This window comes from Patagioenas fasciata, chromosome 4, assembly GCF_037038585.1.
Source record: "Patagioenas fasciata isolate bPatFas1 chromosome 4, bPatFas1.hap1, whole genome shotgun sequence".
In the NCBI taxonomy this organism is placed as follows: Eukaryota; Metazoa; Chordata; class Aves; order Columbiformes; family Columbidae; genus Patagioenas; species Patagioenas fasciata.
In genome coordinates, this window is record NC_092523.1 from 14,123,395 (window position 1) to 14,144,541 (window position 21,147).

The 21,147-nt window shown below is 37.2% G+C and overlaps 1 protein-coding gene across 3 annotated transcripts in view; it reads right to left on the reverse strand.

Moving 5' to 3' along the window:
* Positions 1 to 388: 388 nt before the first annotated feature.
* Positions 389 to 21,147, reverse strand: part of STK32B (serine/threonine kinase 32B) — a 197,972-nt gene continuing 177,213 nt past the window's right edge. For all 3 annotated transcript variants that reach the window (XM_071808572.1, XM_071808571.1, XM_065836970.2), the window contains exons 10-12: positions 20,336 to 20,467; positions 19,496 to 19,560; positions 389 to 1,569 (exon numbers count right to left, since the gene is read on the reverse strand). In XM_071808572.1, coding sequence (XP_071664673.1) covers positions 1,431 to 1,569; positions 19,496 to 19,560; positions 20,336 to 20,467 — 336 coding nt within the window. In that variant the 3' untranslated portion in view covers positions 389 to 1,430. The remainder of the gene's footprint in view (positions 1,570 to 19,495; positions 19,561 to 20,335; positions 20,468 to 21,147) is intronic.

Genomic DNA, 21,147 nt, shown 5'->3' on the forward strand with positions numbered 1-21,147 from the left:
CAAAAGTGCCTTCCCAGCCTGAATTAGAATGTCCAAATTAAGCAAGTAGATCAACATCATGCTCATTAGACATGTAAAATCTTTACCTTACTACATGTGTAAACTGATCTGTTGTTGATAGGAACACCATATCATTTCATGGAGCAATAAAAATCTGTATTTTATGAAAAATTTGTGACAAAAATTACATATAATGTGAAACCAAATTTAAAAATAGATTCAATTACAAAGAATTTTGTTTAGTAGAAGATAGAATGGAAACAATACAGTAAAAATAGATTGTTACAAATAAAATGTTTTCCACTTCCAAAAGCCTAACTGACTGGTTTTAAAAAGTTGAAATGAAATTTGCATACGGATGGTAACCCTTAAAAATAAAAGCACAATAGCACAGAACAAACATGCATTTATTATCAAAATGTGGATGTACAAGTTGTAAAATACCATATATGTCTGGAATTGTGGATGCTACTTAAGAAAATTTAAAAAATAAAAAAGGCTTTCATGTTAGCAATACTTTGGATAAAGCATGTTTCTTTCTATTCAAAATGGTTGTCATCCAGAATAGATCCATGAAAAAAGAGACACATGTAACTTCTTCACATTTTACAACATCTAACTATGAATCCGAGCAAATTCCTAATTATCTTACCTCTCCTTACTAAGCTGTTTTTCAACTCTGCTTCAATCAGCCTATTGTTACAAAGATCTTTCTTTGTTGTGATTATCACAGACTACTGATATCTCTGATCCTGCATCCACTAAAGTCACTATCAAAACTTTAACTTGGCCAGGGTCACATCTTTTACTACAAAGCAGAACGCATGAAGTTAAAGAACAATGTGAATACATTCATGCTGTAACTTTTCCAATGGGCTTCAGGTATTTAAATGAAATTATTCGGTGTTTTGGCCTGTTTGACACCACATTCATGTATTTACATTATATACATCTCTAATAAACTCAACAGCAGGTGCTCAGAGACAGCTGTGTCTGGCAGTTTCATAAAATTCCAAACTGGACCGCTTTAATTAATGGAGACAGAGAGGGTAACATAAACCTTTCAATATAAACCTGACCCCAACCTGACGTTGTCTCTTGCAAGTAGCCAGAAACGTAGCAATCTTTGAGAGACTGCCTAAAGAATTGTTTCAAGTTTTCTTCCAGGATTTTGAAAAGGGTAGTCACACTTACTTACAGAATAGTATTTTGTTGCTGATGGTCATTTTTCTAGCGGCAGAATCCAAAGAAGAGAGGGGTTGTACGTGGAAAGTCTCAGCTGGTGTGCTCTGTGGGTTTGTACTGGGCTGGGGATGCTGCTTTTGGAGAAGTCAGATGTCCTGGGATGCAAGGGGTGAAGGTGAAGGCATGTGCAGAGAGGACCTTTCCTCACCCTGCCAGGGTGACAGCGTCTGCGGGGCCGTCCCTCACTAGCTGCTGCAGCCTCGTGTGCAGCCATGTCCCAGTAAATTGTTGTTACGTCCGTCTTGGAGTTTCTCATGGCTCTGAAGGGCTGCTCTGCTGCTCAGGCTGGAAGTCTGTCCACTTTGATCCTGCTGTCTTCTTAATCTGCCGGAGGTTAAAAATATTGATATAGCTATTGTGTGCAGATAAGTGTATCATCAGAATGACAGCCATCACCTGCCCTGTGGGTAGCCACATACACTTGCGTGCAAAACCGATTTCTGTACCATTCAATCTCTATTAACTCCTTGAGCTTTATAGCTGTCATTTCTTTTAAACACTGATCATAGCTTCCTCCTAAACATGTGCCATTGGGTCTTGGTCCAACACCTCTTCCATTAAAGCTTATCATACACAGCCAGCAGAGGAGGGTGCTTTCTCTGGCTTTAGCACCTCTGCTCAGATTGTGCCTTGGAAAAAATCTCCAGGTAGGTCAAGCCTGATGAGAGTAGCTGACTGGGTACATAACAGCAGTAAGCAGCTGCTCCTCCCTGCTGTCCTACAAAAATATCAGTAACCTCCATTAGTACAACAGAAAAAACCCCATGAGATTAAATTATATTAACTATTCTTGTTATTACTTAGTATGTTGTCAAAGCCTCCTGGGTGGTTTCAAGGAACAAGAACAACAACAAAAAAATTCTGCACTGTTTTAAAAACTCTAAAGTTATCTTATTTTGAAATAATTGCCTAGACAACAGCAGGAACCGTAGTAGTACCTGCAGTCCCCAACAATCATTTTAACATCAAGCTTCTCTGCATTTCTGTTCAACAATAGTATCAACATCTATGATTTTACCGTGATTCATGTGATATTCAGTGTTTTCCTCCAAACACAGACACAATGTAAGTACTTTCAAGAAGGATGTAAAGATTCATGGAGAAGCAATGAGGTAGAGACCAATTTTTCTGAAAACATGAACAGCTGCTGTTTTGGACGAATTTTTCCCTGACTGTTTGTTTTCTCAAAATGAGAAACAGCTGTTGATGTAGTCCCAAAAAAGGCACCGAGAGTTGGCACCAGAGACACTATGGAAGAAACTGTTTGTAATAGTGGTATATATGATACACTCCCAAAAAAACCTTTGCAAGTAACATTGAATACATAGAAAATATTCAATAATGAAAAAGCATGCAAAAATTAAATTCAAAGGGTCAGTTTAAAGGTGAAATGCTTCCAGGTGTCATGAAGTCTATAGAGATATCATACTGAAGACTCATAAAATGTGAAAGGACTGAAAATTCTGTTGTAGCTAAAGAGAGAAATAAAGGACACTTCTAAAAATAAAAACAATGAAAACACTATCCAAATAAATTAGGTTTGAAAGAGCACAAACACTGACATATTAAATAAAAAACTACAAGGCATAGTGGAAAAAACAAAGCAAAACAACAACAACAAAAAAAATCCAAAAAACACAAAACCAAACAAACCCCAAAAAACCCCAAAAGACCCCAACAATAGCAAAAAAAAAAAAAAAAACCCAAACCCAAACCAAACCACCAAACAAACAAAACAACAAAAAAACAGATTAGAGGAACAAATTGCTATAAAACATTTACCCTAAAAGTGATTTTTTTCAAGTGCACCAGAAATGCAATGGCTACCAGTGAGTCTATAGACTGATGGATGACCAAGATATTAGAGTCCCTTGCTGAAAAGCCAATGAATTATCTTCACCAATGTTCATGACAAACAAGCTTAGGGACATTTCTTTCACTATGAGAAACTGGTCCCTCATGCCAGTCAAACCATCAGCTTTAGAACCAGTCGTTCAAATGAATCTTGACAAAGCAACAAGACAATGAATTTTCACCCAAGGATTCTAAGAAAATGGAAATACATCATTTCTGCACAGTCCTTTTAACAGAGGTTTCAAAAGAGATTCAGGGACTACCAGGAGAGTAATTGAAAGATACAAAATCTTGAGTCGCCTTATGATAGAGCTACTGGCCCTCACAAGGCTACAATACAAGCTACAGTGCTTGGAAACTCATGTCATAAACTTGGGGTTGCAAACTGCTAAATAGTGGAGTGAGACAAATTTTCACTCTATGGAGATCTGAGGAATCATTGCACTGGTCTAAACCAAGTGTTTTTCTCCCTGAATTTGTTTAATGTTTATTTGGTTTATAAAATGCTGAAAAAGAAGACATTTACTGTACTGCTAAATTAATGGAGAAATAAGAAGTCTCTTGAAAACAACATAAAACAGGAAAACATCAATTATTTTTCTTTTCAAACCACTCAAACTGGCACAAAGGCAGCATGTGAGGAGGACAGTAGGAAAAAACAGAAATGAAGCCCATGCTGAGTTCAAAAGGTACCACTGACCAGAGGCGAACTTCTCACTCTCTACAGCAATGGTTTATATTGTTGATTTTCATTCATTTTCTTTTATCCTGCCCATACTCCTCAGGTCTATTATTTAACCATAGTTATTTTATGGGGGTTTGGAAGTGCTAAAGAAATACATTGTTTTAGCATTTCTACATTGTATTCTCTTTTCAGACAGTTCCATATGTAGATTCACTACCCATGTTTATAAACGATACCAATAAAAAATAGGTTAGTAACCTGATATGTAGTAAAAATTTAAGTGTTATTTAAATGTTTAATAATTTATCAATCACTTTATCCAGTGATTAAAATTATGTTAAAGACTTCGTTATAGGGAGTTTAAATGGGCATGCTGACACCTACTTACCAATGCTTCCTGGGGACTGGGGAAATGGACTAAGAATCAGGAGATGCTGATTCTGTTTCTACTCCTGTCACCCTTTGGGCCCTTTTCTGTGCCTCAGCTTCTTTCTTGACAAGGGAAGATAATGGGGAGAGTTGAAGCTGAGGGGGAATTACACTTGTCAAAAATCTCATGTGGCTTGGAGCTAGTCATAAATCTGAGCTGGATAAGTTGTGGCTGAGAAATAGAAACAAAAAGGACATTGAAGCCATGGCTGGACTGATGAAAACTTGTGTTCTTATCAAATCCATGCCCTCAGGAGGTTTTTCTGGATAAAATGGTGACACAGCATGTTACAGACTTGTGCTTGCCACTCTCAGTTAGGCAAAGGATGCAAAGAGCAGGAACATGCCAAGCAACGTGGGACTTCACTTGTAGTTGCACATCAGCTGTCGAGGCAGCTGCTGCTGAGAATGATGGAAACGGAGAGCTTTGTGCCTCTAAGTAATGCTCACTGCCTCACAGGCCTGAATGAAACATGGAATTAGAGTCTGGTGTCTGGGATGATTGAAAAAGGAAGGTGGCATATGTGATCAAGCAAAATGTAATTATACTGCATATGTAATTATGCATATATGCATTATTGAATATATAAAAATACAAAAGTAAAGAGAGTAGACTGGCTAAATACAATACTGCAGAAAAAAAAAAAAAGGAAAAAAGGCTGCTACAACTATGGCAGGCCAGAGTGAGAATCACAAACATCTAATGAAACCCAGTAGCAAACTTTGGGACCACCAGGGCAGAGCTTACAGCTTAGCTGTTTTCACTAGATGAAGAAAAGTATTGGAAGTTTGTCATTAGGCTGCTTAGTAGGATAAGTTCAATGAAAAGGATGAAAAGTTGCAGATTCAACGTGACTGTCAAAATTTCAGATTTGCTAAGAGACTAAGGCCTCCCCCCAAACCACTGCAATTTCAGCAAAAAATAAAATACAGCAATTGGTCTGTATTTCAATCTAGCTCCAAACTGCAAATCAGCTTGGGTCAAGACCTAAACAAATCTCACCACAGCATCTGTGAACAAGCAGTCTCTTCAGTTAAAATGTAAGGGAGTTACAGAAGTGAAATTTATCTCATGTTCATAAAATCTTGATTCCTTGGTGCCAGAGCTTTTCCATCACATGTCCTCAGCTTTTCAAAAACATGAGTACCTCAACATGCTTCTTGTAACCATGACGAAATAAATGCAGTCTGGAACATTCTGTTTAAAAATGGCACTAGTGGAATAAATCATTTGTAGAAAACTGCTTTCCAGTGAATGAGTTATCTTGCCTTTAAGCTGATGTAGCTACAGGCTCTGATAACTTGATAAAGGCCCAGGGAGAATGAATGGCTTATAAGACAACTTAGCCGTGGATCTGAACCAGGTAGCTGCTCCTTTGCTGAATGCTATTGGCTGAGAGTAAGTGGTAAAATGGCCAACTGCAGATGAAAAAAGTGAACAAGTGGTTCTAGTGGGCAGTCACATGGAAAAAATATATCCTGAAGGGAAAAGAAGATGAAAATAAGTTTAAACAGTCTCTATTACATTTATTCCATGACAATTCTGTACAAATACATAAATAGTCCCTGAGGCAGTTATACTGGGAATTAAGAGTGGTTCTGCTGAACCAACAAAGAGATAAGCTGAGTTTGCTTCCCTTCACCATTGATCCATGCAATATTGACAGTGCATGATACTGAGTGTTGAACAACCTCCTCTCCAGCAGCAAGGAAGAAAGAGGCTGTACCAACCACTACAGGAATGCATCAAGAAAAGTAACTGAACCTTCAGTGAAGCCTTGGGCTTCAGCAGCATTTCTGGGAAAGAGAAAGTGTCTGCGTGAGCTGTGGAAAGATTCTTATTATCATGATACTCTGACATTATAGCAGAGTTCCTGCAGTATTGATTTCCAATGCTGGATCTTGAATCAGATATTGCTCAGTGGAAGGGCATTCAAAGGAAGGAAAAATTGTCAGTCCAAAAAAACCTGAAGTAATACAGAGCAGTGGTGTCAGGTTTACATAATGTAGTTACTCTGAGAGCTGTATGGAGGCTGCTACATTGCCTGTCACTCTTGTCTGTTTGTTTTTGCCGAACAATACCTCTGTGCATGATAACACCTTTGTGCAGATGATGTACTCACCAATGGGTCTTGCCAGGCTGTCAGTGTGAAACTGAAGCCTCAGAAATGGGAGATGTTTCAAGCAATGGGCACACACTTGGCAACCGCTTAGGACAGAGCTTATACTGGCAAAAAGAGAATTCAATCTGGGCAGAACTACCACTCTTCTGAGATTGCCACATGTACCAGGTCCTACAAGACGCTCTTTTTATCACAGAAATTCTGCAAGTGAGTTTGCCAGTGTCGCAAACTCACTGTCCTGAATGTGGAGGAAATAAAGTAGTCTAAAGGGCAGTAGAATTTACTTTCCCATTCTAGATTTAGCATTTTACCTTGGCCTATTGATATTTCAAATACTTTGCTGCAGAAAACAGGTGCTCTTGCTTGGGGAAAAGCTTGGCATAATAAGATGAGCTCTAGAAACAGCAGTTTTATTGAAGAAAAATAAGTTTTATTAATGGAAACTTTTGCATCCCTTGAAAGAAGCCTCAAGGAGCAGATAAATCTGTGCAACATTTATCCCAGTAATTCTTCACAAAGAAGGGGGTCTGAGGTCAGAACAGACCAAGCATGTCTATGCTAGCTTTTCAGATTCATGAATCCTGGGGGACAGCTTGCTAAATAGTTAGAAACCCACTTCAGTTCTATGATTTAGCAGCTATACATAAGTAATGCTGATGTCTTGTCCAGATGGCCTTGCTAGAAGGGTAATTACGAACACATCTGAATCAGGAGGAAAAAAACCCCTAATCTATCATGAGGAATGACTGTGCTCAGAAATTAACTATTTCAGCTACATATCTCTGTGCATGTCACTGTGGTTTGTCTACTGGGGCACAGAAACAGAAGTTAGAAAAGAGATTTCAGAAAAGGGATTTCAGAAAAACACTAAAGAACCTTATGTCCAGATACCATATTTTTAGAGTATCGGTTGATAAACATGGACTCTTTGAAAGATAGTATTCTCTCAAAATACTGCACTAAAGACTTTTCATTCTCAGTAGAAAAGACCTAGCAATGAAACTTTGTAAAGGAGTTAGAAGAAGCCAGAAATTGACAGACACAGGCATTGTTTGATTATATCCTGGTCATAGAAAATAAAAATGTGGAAGTTATGACATATAACTAAAATTGCTAGATACGCTGATGTTGTAAAAATTCCAGTCAAATGGAAAATAAGATTTGCAGAGTGTCATAAGGCCATAAAGGTGAGCTCAATAAAGCATGAGGAGCCCTACTCTAGCAATGTCTCACAGGGATACTTGCAGAGCTGGGAATACCCAACATGTCCAGCCAAGACAGTGGCTAGTTGTAAATAGCCCAGGCTGGATGTCTCACAACATCCTGGCATTGAGGGCAGGCAAGGTGTCAATTTGGTGCCCATTGCTATTGCCCACTGCTTGTTTATAATTTTAGTTTTTCTTCAGTGTGGTAATGATGCACCAAAATTTGTATATGAACACAAGCAAAAAACACCTGGGTGAACAAATCAGATGTGGTCATCACAATTGCTTCTTCATGGTGCTGGTGGTGGTGCTTTGACAGTTCCCACACCTCCACTGCCTGTAACTGATGACATCTAATCCACATTGATGACAACTAAGCACTGTTTTACCAAATGGCCCAGAATTTGCTTTCTAAAGAGATGGAGATGATTAGTGGCCGGTTGTATTCCTCACCAGAACTGGATTCCCTGCTTAGTTACAAAGATGAAACTTTCAACTTAAACATTCTGGTAAATTTGCGGCACCATAGAGCATTTATTTCCAGTCAAAAGGTGTATAAAAGACAGACTTCATGGGACTTTGAAGTCTAACTGTGGCAATAAGACTTTCTTCTTTCCTCCCTATAGAAGAAGTGCAGAGTACGTCCTTGTGTTCCTCACATTTTGGAGTGGCTTATTCAGAGAAACTTACTGTAAGAAATAACAGAAGGATTTGGACTGTGAAGACCCAAAAGGACTCATACTGTCACCTGAAAGTCCAGCATCACCCCTGGTATTGGCAACCTGGAATCTGATAGAAAGTATAAACAGAAAGCTGCTGGGTGGCTCGAACTTTACATATCTGCATAACCATCATGAGAAGGCATGTTTTGGTTTACCTCTCCAATCTAAATAATGAGTGTTCAGTGGTAAGTAGGTGGTAGACAAGTGAAAACTAACAATATTGGTCATATCAGTTTGTTTTCTGCATCAGCTCTCCCAGCAGCCCCAAAAAGACTCTGTTGCCTTGGTTTGATATCAACTAAAAATGGTCGTGGCACCCACAATCTTTCATGTTTTAGCCAGAAAAAGTCACTTCCCCAAGCTCATGTAAAACTTTATCTTTCATAAAATCCCTTATTTAAACTTCATAGGAGCTTGTGCACATTAGTAAAAGTGCACACACTACAAAATCGGGCCAATTTTTTGGCAATAATATGTAGGTCCTGCAGTGTGCACATGACTTCTCAAAAATAATGAGTTATATGCATGTGCGTCTTAAACTCCTCTTTGAAAACTTCACCCATTATTTTTCTGCCATCATTTTAACATCAATTGTAGGCAAAGACTGTAGAGGTATTGATAACTGAGAATGATTTCTGAGACAACAAGCAGCTTGGCATGTCACCTGGCTGCCACTGTGGGGAATAAGAATTGAGTTTGATACATGGACACTTAATAATTTTCTTCCTGCATTTTCAAAGGTTTCTCTTATAAATTGGTTCTTGCTGTGTTCTATTTTTGTAAAAATTGAAGAAGCTGGCAGCATTTTACAGCTGTAATTGAGTGTTGCTCTTATATCTCCGTTATTCTGCTTACTGGTTCTCATCTGCCAGGTTTTCATTCAACTACATTTTTCAGTGAAAAGTTAAAATAAAAAAAAGAAGAAAGAAGTGAGCAAAGCATCCTGATCAGGTTATTTTTAACTGAATAAACATATCTGGGAACAGTATTTTTACTTTTCAAAACAAAATAGCCACCAAATATATCAAAGAGGAGCGAAAATTTTTGCGTTTGCTTTATTCTTTAAAAAGTTAACAAAAATAAGCCAATGAGTTGATCCGAAGTTCAGGAGATTTGTTTATATATAAAAAAGAAAACACTAACCTTTGTTCAGTGTAAATCTTAAGGAACCATGCTAGCAAAAAGAACAAATACGATCCTGTCTTGCCCTTTCATGCTCAGTTTTGCTTTCCAAGGAAACCAGGGTGCAGGGTGAGGAGTTGGCACACAGTTAGGACACGTGGACAGGGGTCAATCTCTGGCCAAATTCTGCAAAATTCCCCAATTTGAAAAGAAGTGCTCTGATTTCATAGCAACATATATCAGAATTAATTGGTATAACAATCCTGCATAAGATTAAGTTACCTGGTAAGCTGAACTTCTGCTAAAGTATTCATCCACTTCCAATTCACCAGCAATACACAGGAGGGCTCTCATGACAGGCAGCAAACAGAGTTTTGCTTGGGAATGTAATTTCTGTATTTTAGGCATCAGTTACATTTGCACCAGAAGATAAAATGGTGCAGAGATTGATGCCTGAAACTAAGTGGCACAGGCTGGCTTGCATCCTTATGGCTAAACTATCTAATCTTCAAACCAGGGCTGTTGCGTTCCAGCTGCCTGTTAGGCAGCCTTTGGTCTCTGTTAACCTCTGAAGCATGAAGGGAATTGCTTCAGACAGTGATTTTGGCTTGGGAAAAATTATGCCAGGGACCATGCTAACAACGGAGCACTATGAAAGACTGCCTGTATTCTGTCTTTAAAAAACAGGCAATAAACAACAATGAAGGTGGAAAATGCAGGATAAGAGGGAAAAAAAAAAAAAAAAAGAGTACAAATGGAAGAAGAGTTAAACACCTGAAAAGTTAGGAAGGATTCAAAAGAATCCAAACCGTAGAGGTATAATTAATTAAACTAACTAATTATATAGCTAATAAAACTATCTCAAAAGGCAGCTGTATATAGCTAATGTTATTTTTTATTAAAAAAAGGTCTTTACACGTGATGGAGGAGCAGTAACCATGGCAGACTTAATAGTCGGCTTTTCTTTAGCTCGTGCACAGTGATCTTAGTAGTGTTTTTAGGAAAACGGAAAACACTGATAAGTGTATGAATATGTTAAACATTTTCAAACAAACAAGGAAGGCACAACCTTGCTCTGTGCCAGAGGAGGCTTGGGCCAGACCAGGATGTGCTTAACAACCGACTGGAGCAGAGTCAACACTCATCACTCAGCAACATATCAGTGCTGGGTCACACAACTCCAAACTGAAAATTAGCATCTGTAGGCTCAGATAATTGCTTTACACTCTAGACTTTGCCTAGAGAACCAACACATGCCGAGCAGCTTTAAATGAAATGTAATGCTACTGTGTGTTTGTGTAATAGCAGGTATGTATTTTGGGAGACCTGGGTCCAACTAGTAACCTCATCAAATCACTAGCAAGAGTGAATGTCACGAGTCTTCAGCTCTTCCTTGATAATTTTCACACTTAAAACTTGCTTGCTCTTGGCCTGCTTCCCACAGGAAGTACATATGGCTCAAATGCAGTTGCCCCACAAGTGGTGCTTGGTGCCCCATGAGATGCCTTTGATTATGTGACACTCAGAGAGCACAGGCAGACACAACAGCAGATCACAGATGAGCTGTGCCGGTTGGACTGGCAGTTAAGTGTTCAGTTTTGCAGAAATTAACTGAGCCAACAACTGTGGGATGGATTTTATGCCAGCTAACTGTAGACAACAGAAAGATTAGTTCAGGTTCTCTCTACAGGATAAACAGAGGCACTAACATAGATTAATTAGTTCCAGTCTAAGTTATCTAATTTAAGTGTCACAGACCAACCTTGGGAGATACAAGTCTCTTGTCACTGACTACTAAAGGAGCTTAAAATAATAAATTATTTCTAAATTGATTAGTTTAAAGGCATATAGTTTTGGTGCATCTCTAGAAAAATAGAGATACCTTTCCTCTCTGAACCAGATTCCAGGCCCTCCCTTTCTAGCAGCTGTGTAAGCTCACCACACACTGCACTGCTTAGCAGAGCCAATTTGCTTCTGGATTAGAGCTAATTTACACCTACATTGTTCAGGCGTGCAGAAATTGAACAGTCCCATCAGCCTGGTACACAGCACAGATCGACAAACATTGCCAAGAGAGGGTAATGAAGTCACCAAGGAGCAGAGGGGTGTGATTGCCTGTTCTTCCATGCGGTTGTGCCTGTGACATACTCATGCTCTGGGCCTGCCAGCAATGGCTTTTTTGCATGACTTGGATTGTATCTTGAAAAATACTTTGTCATCTAATTCCCATTTATTTCTGATACCTTTGGAAATCTTGTGTACACCCTTTGGGATAGGAAATGTTCTGCATCTAACTAATATTTAACTCAGTCTGTCTTTGACCCCAAACATGTACTCTTGATACTGATTGCTTTGATAGAAACAGTCATAATCTCAGGTCTGTTTTCCTAATATGCTGTGACGTATGTGTTTTGATAGCTCAGTAGATTACTATGTAATCATTCAAATAACTCTGTTTTAACTCCATTTAAATTTAAATGACTGAGGCACAGACTAAAAGATATGCTCTATTTCAGCTGAATGTGGAAAGTAAAATTTTTGAGTAAGTATCCTCATGTAGCACAGATGTCTTCTCATGCCATTGATACTCATGACATTTACTCCTACCCTTTCCAAAAAACCTTGGGGAAATATGCTTACACCATGGGTAATTGATTCAGGTTGATGGATCCTGCTGAGTAATTACGTTCGGTAAATGCCTGTGAATATAATTTTCTACCAACCAGCAATTTATAATCAAGCATAATGGGTTCAGGTGCACATGCGGTGTGAGTGACATGTGAAATACCAGTATGTGGAAATCAAGTGACTAATTTTACTGGATGGTGTAGCATGTTGACCTGCAATGTCTAGAGATCTCAGGTTTACCCTGGGAATTGATAAAGCAAAATAAGAGTAAAGAGATGAAATAAATAAATTAAAACACCAAATAATGTACAGCCACTTAAGAAAATGAGACTAAACCAACAAATGAACACTAACATTAAAGCCACGTTCAAACTAGTGAAACAGGTGTCACTTAGAAGTGGGTTATCGTCCATCCAAGATCAGATGCATCCTAAACAACATCTGTCTTGTTCAGCCACATCTTAAAATGTGAACTAGTTTTTCTAGTTTAGATACATCTGTAGATCTACATGTACAAGGAACAAGAAAGAAACTATGGAATTTCCCCATAATGTACTTTTTTAGACTTTGTGGAACCACAGAGAGAAAATTCTCTTTCTAGTTAGCCAGAATCCAGCTTATAAATTACAGGCATTTGCCCATGAATAACCATATTTCTCAGCAGTTTGGACCAAAACTCATTCCCAAGAAAGACACATTTCCTAGCCCCTTGAGTGTGTATGCTGAAGAATGCAGTCTCACCCTTTCGTTCAGCTGTCAGCAGATGGATAGATCATAGGATTTGCTTTGAAATATTCCCTTCCTTTATTCTTCTGGTGCAAGTTTCAAGGTAAATTGACTCTATGGGTCAAGTCCAAATGAAATATTTTTTTTTAACCTGTTTCTGCTTTTTCAGTTGCCTCCGAGTTCAAACTAGTTCAAGTCTATGAAATCCTTCAATGTGAGCCATGCCACACCTCTGGTCAGTCCTGGTTTTCTTTTTGTAACCATCCTAAATCCTCTGTTGTTTTGGGGTTTTTTTGTGTGTGTGTTTTTTTGTTTTTTTGGTTTTTTTTTTTTTGTGATAAGGAAGCAGAATTGTACACTGAGTGGAAGATGCCGGTGTATATATATATATGGATGGATATAAGTATTTATATACACACTAACATCCTGATGTTCATTTCTGTATAGCTTTCTTTGCAATTTTGAGCATATTAACATCTTTTAGTTGTCTACTAAACATTGCGCTGTCCACAGGCATTTCAAAATCTCTCTGTCCCTCATAACTGAAGCTAATTTAGAGCCTGTTGTCCCAAAGATAAAGTTTAGACTATTTTCTGCCCCACGTTTGCTTTTATCACTACTGAATTTCAGCTGCCATTTCTTTTAATACCTTGCAACACAACACCGTAACTACCATAAGCTACTGCAGGTCTTTGCAGTCAGATTGAGTTTTGACTACTCTGGTATCAGAAGTGGACTTTTTCACATCACCATTCATTTCCCTTTCCAACTCATTTATTAATACATTCAACAGATACACAAAGTATCAGAATGACTGGCCATAGTGTTGTTTCTGGCTTGTTTCTTCATTGCTTCAGGAAATGGCCCAAAAACAGTTACCTAAAACAAGGCAAGAAGTTCAGTCTTCGTGACTTGTTCTTCATTCATGGAAACTCCTAACAAGTGAGAATTTATGCTAGTTTAGGATATGAAGAGAGATGAAGAGAAATCATGAAGGTAATCCCTTATGGTTATTGAACAGTCAGGACCTGTTACGCAGTCTTCATTTATAGCAGATCTCATTTGTCCCAGGTAACCTATTAAAAAGAAATCTTATATGGTCCTAGAATGATACAGTTTTGGTTCCTCCTCAAATTCTGAGATGCACAGAGATATATCTTTCTTTTCTCTGCCTATGAATCGACTTTTGAATAGCTTTCAGAAGGTGTATTTGTGTTTAGCTTTCTGTAAATGGAAAAAGATTGCTGATCTGAGGTACTGAGGATCTGCATCTGTTACCCTAATCCTTCCGGGGTCACATTTCAGCACAGCGAATGCTCTGGTATATGCATCCCCACACAAACTTTCATTCTTGAATTTATATGTTCATTTGGTGAAGTGTAGTCACTACAATGATATGGTTGCTTGCTTGTGAAAACTCAGACCATTTTTCCTGGAAGGCTTTGAAAAATAACATTCTAGATACTCATTAGTCTTTTTTTCTTTTCATGAAGCTGCGAAGGGAACACATTATTGAAACCATGGCTTTTGTATGACCACTACTTTCTCAAAAAAAAAAAAAAAGTTCATTTGAAGATATGCTTGCAGAAAAATGACCAGCTTGGACCTGCTATACTCAAACCTTTAGTCAACTGGAGTCACTGAGAGTCACATTTGGACTGGTAATTCTGAGTCAGTAGTAATGAACAGAAATCAAAGGTAGAAGTGAAAGGGCTTGTATGACCAAGCAGCAGTTATTAGTGCCCAAAACCAAGCTGGGTTCCATTATATTCAGAAAGGCATCTTTCTGATTAAGAGAGATTGAAGGAGCAATCTCCAAAAGCAATCATATCCATTACAAAAGGGATAAGAAAGAGATCAGTGAAGAGCAGTACAATCACTTGAAATGCTCCAAAAAAGTTGGATTTAAAGTGAATTAAAGTCAGCAAAAGTGGCAAGAAAAGTTGTGCTATAACCTCATCCGAAAAGCATTCAGATATTATGGGGATTATGAGAACATAAATATCTCTAGAGACACTAAGTGACATAAAATACCTATTAAGAAAAGTACATTCAATGAGGTATACTGCACATCATTATGAATATTCAATTCCAATCAAACTGAAATGAGAGAGAACACTCAGGGACTCTGAATGTGAATCTGAAAAGACAAGCGAAGAAAAGGAACTACAAAGGAAAAGATAATAAATTTGATCTTACAAAAAATGCAGGGAATATTAAGTAAGCTTTTCACCTATGATATGGACAAAATTAGACAACATGTTTACAAGATGCTCCCTCAAATTTTGCTGTTTATTCTGGGAACAGAGAGCTGTCTGTTCACCGTGAGGTGTCAAATGTGGCCAAACAGTCTGAATTTTACTAGGAAAAGAGATGGAAATGCGCAGCATCTACCTGACTGCTTTATTTTGTGGAAGAATACTTTAGTTTGGTTGCATTGAACAAATACTGAGAAATAAGGTGTACCAGTAGCTTAGGAAAGGAGTAAGCCTGTCCAGATCAGTGGGGACTAGACAGCTGAATATCATAGCAATGCTATTACAGGATACTAGTATTAAGTAAAAAAAAAACCTCCAACTTCAAAATCATTGGTAAGATTTTTAAAGTTTCTATTAGAATGTTAAAAAATATTGATGTTTTCTTCATCCCTCAATCTCATTTATTAAACTAGCTCTGCAGAATTCTAACCCATTTTCAGATACATTGTATATATTAAATACACATTCTGCTCAGTAAAATGTGGCTGTATTATTTTACTTTTATTAGTAGGCTGACAATTGTTATGACAAGTTTGTGAAGCATCTAACTGAAGCATTATTCTGCCTGAGGAGCAGATATTTCCTGTGTTCTCCCCTTTGTTCTTTGTTGGGTCATATCTTTAATCTTAAAGACATCTTTCCGGGAGAGGAAGAAGCTGAGGAACCACAAAGGGTAAGAAATGTGATTCCACTACAAGCAAATACTGAATCTTATTTCTTCATTTTTTGGCTGTTTCAGGTTTTTGACATTCATAAACAGATGTAGATGGATCTGAAGATTCATTTAGTGATAATGGCACAAAAAATAGCAAAATAATCTGTGCCCAGCTTTTAAATAAAACTATAAACAAACATTGTGGCTTTAACTGTACAATCTTTCTTCCCCTTCCTGCCCCCCTCCCCCCCACCCCAAGAAATAGAAAATACAGCTTACATCTTCTAAATAAGATTAGATTGTTGAAAAATTGCTGTCAAGTCTATAGGAAGTCACATTCAGATACCACAGAACATTTGGTGCTGCATTTCTGGATATAGAAAAGCATCTATCCATAGAAATAGATTTAAAATCAGAAAATCATTTTTTCAGCAAATGGAGCCAAACAAGTCCCCAAAATCAACTTCAGATCATATTTTTCAGGTAAGACCCAGTACATAGACCATTTTAAGATCACAGTTTATTTAGTTTGTGTGTTGAAAAGTAATAGATTTTACTGACACTCTTAAGAAGAACACAAAACTTTTCCTGCACCACATTCAAACTTGGATTGTAAAAGAACTTTTCTATTTTATTTTACATCAGATCAGGACAGCGTGTAACCCCTCTCTTAAAGGTACTGCAAGATAATGTCGATGTGGGCAGATGACGTCCACCTGTATCACGTCAAAAGACACATGTATTTTAATTTGTAGCTTGCATCCACTGCAATATTGGTGTAAGTAAGAATAAAGCTTTCCATCCAACGACACATCAGCCACTCTGCTATCTGAAGCACTTTTTAATTCTTCAGATCTTCCATCCTATCTCATAGTTATAGTTCAACCCATAGCTATCAACAACATAGTTAAACTATGGTCCAACAAAATAAAATACATTCAGACTTACTGAAAAAGTATGGAAAAACATCAGCCTTTTTAACTGAGCCTACTTGTTTGAAAGATTGGATTAGCTAAAACGGGCTCTTTGTCATGCACTCATCTTGCTTAAAACCTTCCTATAAATAGCAGTTGCCAATTACTTAACTGTAGAAAGTAATAGAAAAGTGAAAACGTGCACATTCTGTCTTTGACAGCATTAACTTATGCTATTAAGTTACTTCATTCAGTCATTTGAATTATTTTATAATTAGCCTGGTAAGCCTTTTCTCTATCCCACCCACTTGTCCCTGATCCCTCCCTTAACTGCAGGCTAAGAGTTTCTGATGGTCTCCTGAGATTCTTGGAAAGAAAATAAATATGCCATATTTCAAGATTTGTAGTCTTTGTTGCAGGAAGGAAGATACGTAATGAAAGAGACACACAGCCTGGAAGTACCAGCAAAACATTCAGTCAAAACAGATTCTGTATTGGATTGCAAGGTGTTGTGGAACTGGTGCAGTTAACATTGCACTAACTACACATTACTACTTGATTTTCTGTTGCTCAATTAAAAACATACGTAATTTTACCTAGGATCCTTTTAGTTTGGGGATTCCCATCTTTCCCCTTGAAAGATGGGCTACGTGTTCTGATTCACACCTTCTTAGGATTTTTATAGTGTTCTGTGTGACTTAAGTAAACTCAGCAGAAGGCTTAAATCACAATAAAATGCAGCATTTTGTAGCTTGAAGTAATGAATATCTATGGAAGTATGCAGATATTTTTGGACAGCGAGACTGCATAAGCAATTCTGCTGAATGTAGAGGAACATCAAAACATCTGGCTGCATTAATCTGAGACTGCTTTAAAGCCCTGCTTGAGACTGACTCTTCACCCAGTGATACAATCACATGTTATTGGATATTGTGTCCATAGGACAGTTCGTGTCCTTCAGCATTTGCAGCTGTTTCTATGAGCTTGATCGGCCAAGTGGCTTTGGAAATCTGTGACTGTCATTGCTCTTTTGTTCCCACTAACTTGAATTCACATTTCGCTTCAAAAATTTGACCTCTGCTCCCCCCCTTATTAAACTTTTTTTGTCCTTGAAAAAGCATTGCAGAAGGCTTTCCATGTTCTTCCACTCCAATACAATTTAAACAAGAAATGATTGTGATCTGGCTTTAGATAATGCAGGATCTATTGTAAGTCTATACTAAATATTTTTTCTTTACCTTGTTGAAGCCAATTAAGCAGTGACAAAAACACATGCTGTTCTGAATGATTTGCATGTGTTTTATCTTTTGCTTCAGTTTTCTTTATATGCTGTTTAAACTTCTCCTTGATCAGCCTCTCAGAACTCTTTATAGCTTGTGTTGTCACTGTAGCTGTACAATATGAAAATAAAATGAAAAAACTTCCTATGCACTGCTAAAAAAGATTTGAGAATAACACAGTAAAATCATGTCAAAAGAAACTGTTCTATGCTGGTGACCACATATAATGGGATTTTGAAGGTATTTTAACTAAATCTGATAGTATATTTTATCTTTCAAAAATTGCTTTATATTGGGTTTCCTTGACACATGATTCTGGAGTAGATGAGAGGGTCATATCTGGAAAGTCACTAGTGGTATGAACTACTTGTTGGAAATACATTATATTGATTTATCAACGTAATATTTTTCTAAGCTTGTTATTACAATCTTAATAATTTTGATTTTTGTGGTTTAATAAAACACTTATAAAATTTAGGGGTTTTTAGTTCACTGATACTAGAACTGATTCAGTGAAGTCCACCAAGCCCTTCTAAAAACCTTTTATAAGCTGATCTGGTCTGGCTTTTCTTGTTTATGGCTCTTATATAAATATGTCTCTCTTCTGCTAGAGATCGTGCAAAATGACATGAAAAATCTGTAGAACCTTTCTTTTCTTCTTTTTAAGTCCTCATTGTAGTTTCTATGAGCAGTTGGCATGGGGCATAGACATATCCCACAGATTGTAACAGGCAAATGGGGTTATCCATGGCATTGTTTCCTTCATGACATCATGTCAGCTGTGCAAACTTGATAATCCCTTTCCCAATTTTAATTACAGAAGAAAATAATTACCTGCATTGTAAGCATTAAGACAGTCACAACTTTTTAATTATTTTCTAACATTTCACAACTCCATTAGAAAGGCTTACAGCTATAATTAGGTCAAATAAAACCACTGAATATACTTGATGAAATGCAATAATTTGACCAAAGACAAAAAAAAGCTTCCCCATTATGAGATATATCTATTAATACTAATGAGCCCATAGTGGCTGCAACTCCCACACTGTAAACTATGCAGAATGCATTGTGTTAATTGTACCAGGAAGATTATTGACATCTTTGGGATTCAGACTTGTGTTTCTAAGGAATTTGACAGAGGCTTAGACTATGAAGCACTTGCTTCATGTCTGATAATAGTCTCAATATTTAGCTTTGTTAAAATAACTATTGTTGAAATAAACTCTTTTATGGCAGTTAAGTATGAACAGAGCTTCCAAGTCAGAACACTTTAGTTCATACCATTACAATTTCATAAGTTACCGCTTCTCTTGGTTTTGTTTGAATTGTGAAAAAGCAGCCCCTTTTATTGTATTCGCTTTGCTTAATTGCTAACAATTTCTCTGGAGAGTGGTGGTGACATTTACCCTATCTCTCTAACATACTTTCACCACAAGCAATTCTGTTTGCTTTCAGAGGTGGAAGAACTACAAAACCATCACACCAGAGACTGCAAGGGGGAGAGAAATCAATGGAAATCCAGCGTTTTAGACCCTGCTGCTATGATCATTAATCACTTTTCCTTACAGTGGGAGGAAAGAAAAAAACACAGTTCTCAAATTAATTTCAGTAGTAAATGCTAAACAGACATTAAGAAATGCACTTACTTCTCTCTGTTGAATATGATGAATTCTTTCCTAACGGTTTCCAAGCACTGCTGCAGGTGTACGTTCTTTGAAAAACAGCATGAATAGGTTGATTAAAAAAAGATGGAAAATCATAGACAACAATCACAACAACAGGAACGATACTGAACAAAAAGGAATATGAATGAATACTATCAAAAAGCGTTTTGAAAACTCTTCAAAAGTGGGTTATGATAGCACAATTAATCTTTTCTTTTTGGAAGAACTCACCCACAAAGAATTCCTGAGGATTTTTACATCTGATAGCTCTAAGAAAAAATTTTGCATAAGTATTCAAAATAATTATGAGTAGCAGCAAAGTTTATAAAACCTCACTGAAATGAAAATTCAAGTCTGGAAAATGAGTATTTCTTAATCTTCTCAGAAGTTTAGACTGTTTAAACAATGTGTCTTTCTAAGTGGGACACATTAGTCAAGATTGCAAGAGACAACTTTAAAACATTTATAAAAGATAAGCTTTTCACTGCATACTTTTCATTTTTGGTAATAGCAGCAGATAAATACTCCTTATAGCTGTCTGCCCATGTGTAGGAAGCGTATTTGCCAAGTGACAACACTTTTTTATACTTTAAATGAGCATCTGCAAGAATCTTAAAAATGACTACAACTTAAACATGCCGTTATTATTTGACTGAAATAAATCTTTTCATCTTGTTTTGGAAATGGTTTCTGCTATATGTAAAATGACAGATGTACAGGTCAAATCTCTTTTCAGAAATGATAAAACTGAACTTAACTGAGTTTTTCTATTAAAGAGTGTAAATGAAGTGTCACTGACTTCAGCCATAGTCCCCAACTTACCAGTGGGCAGGTTTCCTTAGCTCCATCTTTGGATTTGTTTTTGGCAAGTCGCTTTTTCTTTTTATGGAGGGGCTTGGACTCTAAAATCATTTCTTCAAGTTCAAATGTTGGGTCACAGTTCAGTCTTCCTTTCTGGTACAAAAGGATTCAAAGTTACACTTTGAAGCATTGTTGTGGTTTTTTAGTTTGCCTGGCAAGTGTTAATAGCATTAATAATGATGCAGCTTCCCAACCACATCTGTAAAACCAAAAATGCCTTTTTAGGCCAGGAGTGATGCTTGAAGTTTAAATAAGAGTGGTGAGATAAAATTCATATTATGAAAAGAGATAGATCCTCTTCCTACTTATATACATATGTATTCCTAGAGTGACCCAATGAGAGAGATTAATCCAGCCTAGGGACTTTATCAGAATATTGGTTAGTGCTGTGAAACCTAAGTGGTAAGTGGAACAGGGCAGGAGGGATGGGAAATAGCTCTAAGATCTTACTTGTTAAAATCTGATTTTCTGAAGAGTCACAGGTGGGTTCAGTTACCTAGGATAACAAAGGAAGGAGCAGGCCTTTTTTGATTAGCAGGGTTTATATAAAAAAAATGGTTCTATTATACCTCTTTCTTACCCATTACTCATGTTACTTAAATATTCTGGATTCTCCATTTTTATTTCAATTTGTGATGCTTGAGCCAAACCTTAAGATTCTTTGTTGTTTCAGGAAGTTCTTTTTAAGTGGGATGATTGGAAACACCAGTTCAATATGGTCATTTCCTTCCTTGATTCTTTTCAGATTCTTCCTTAATTCTTTACAGGTTCTT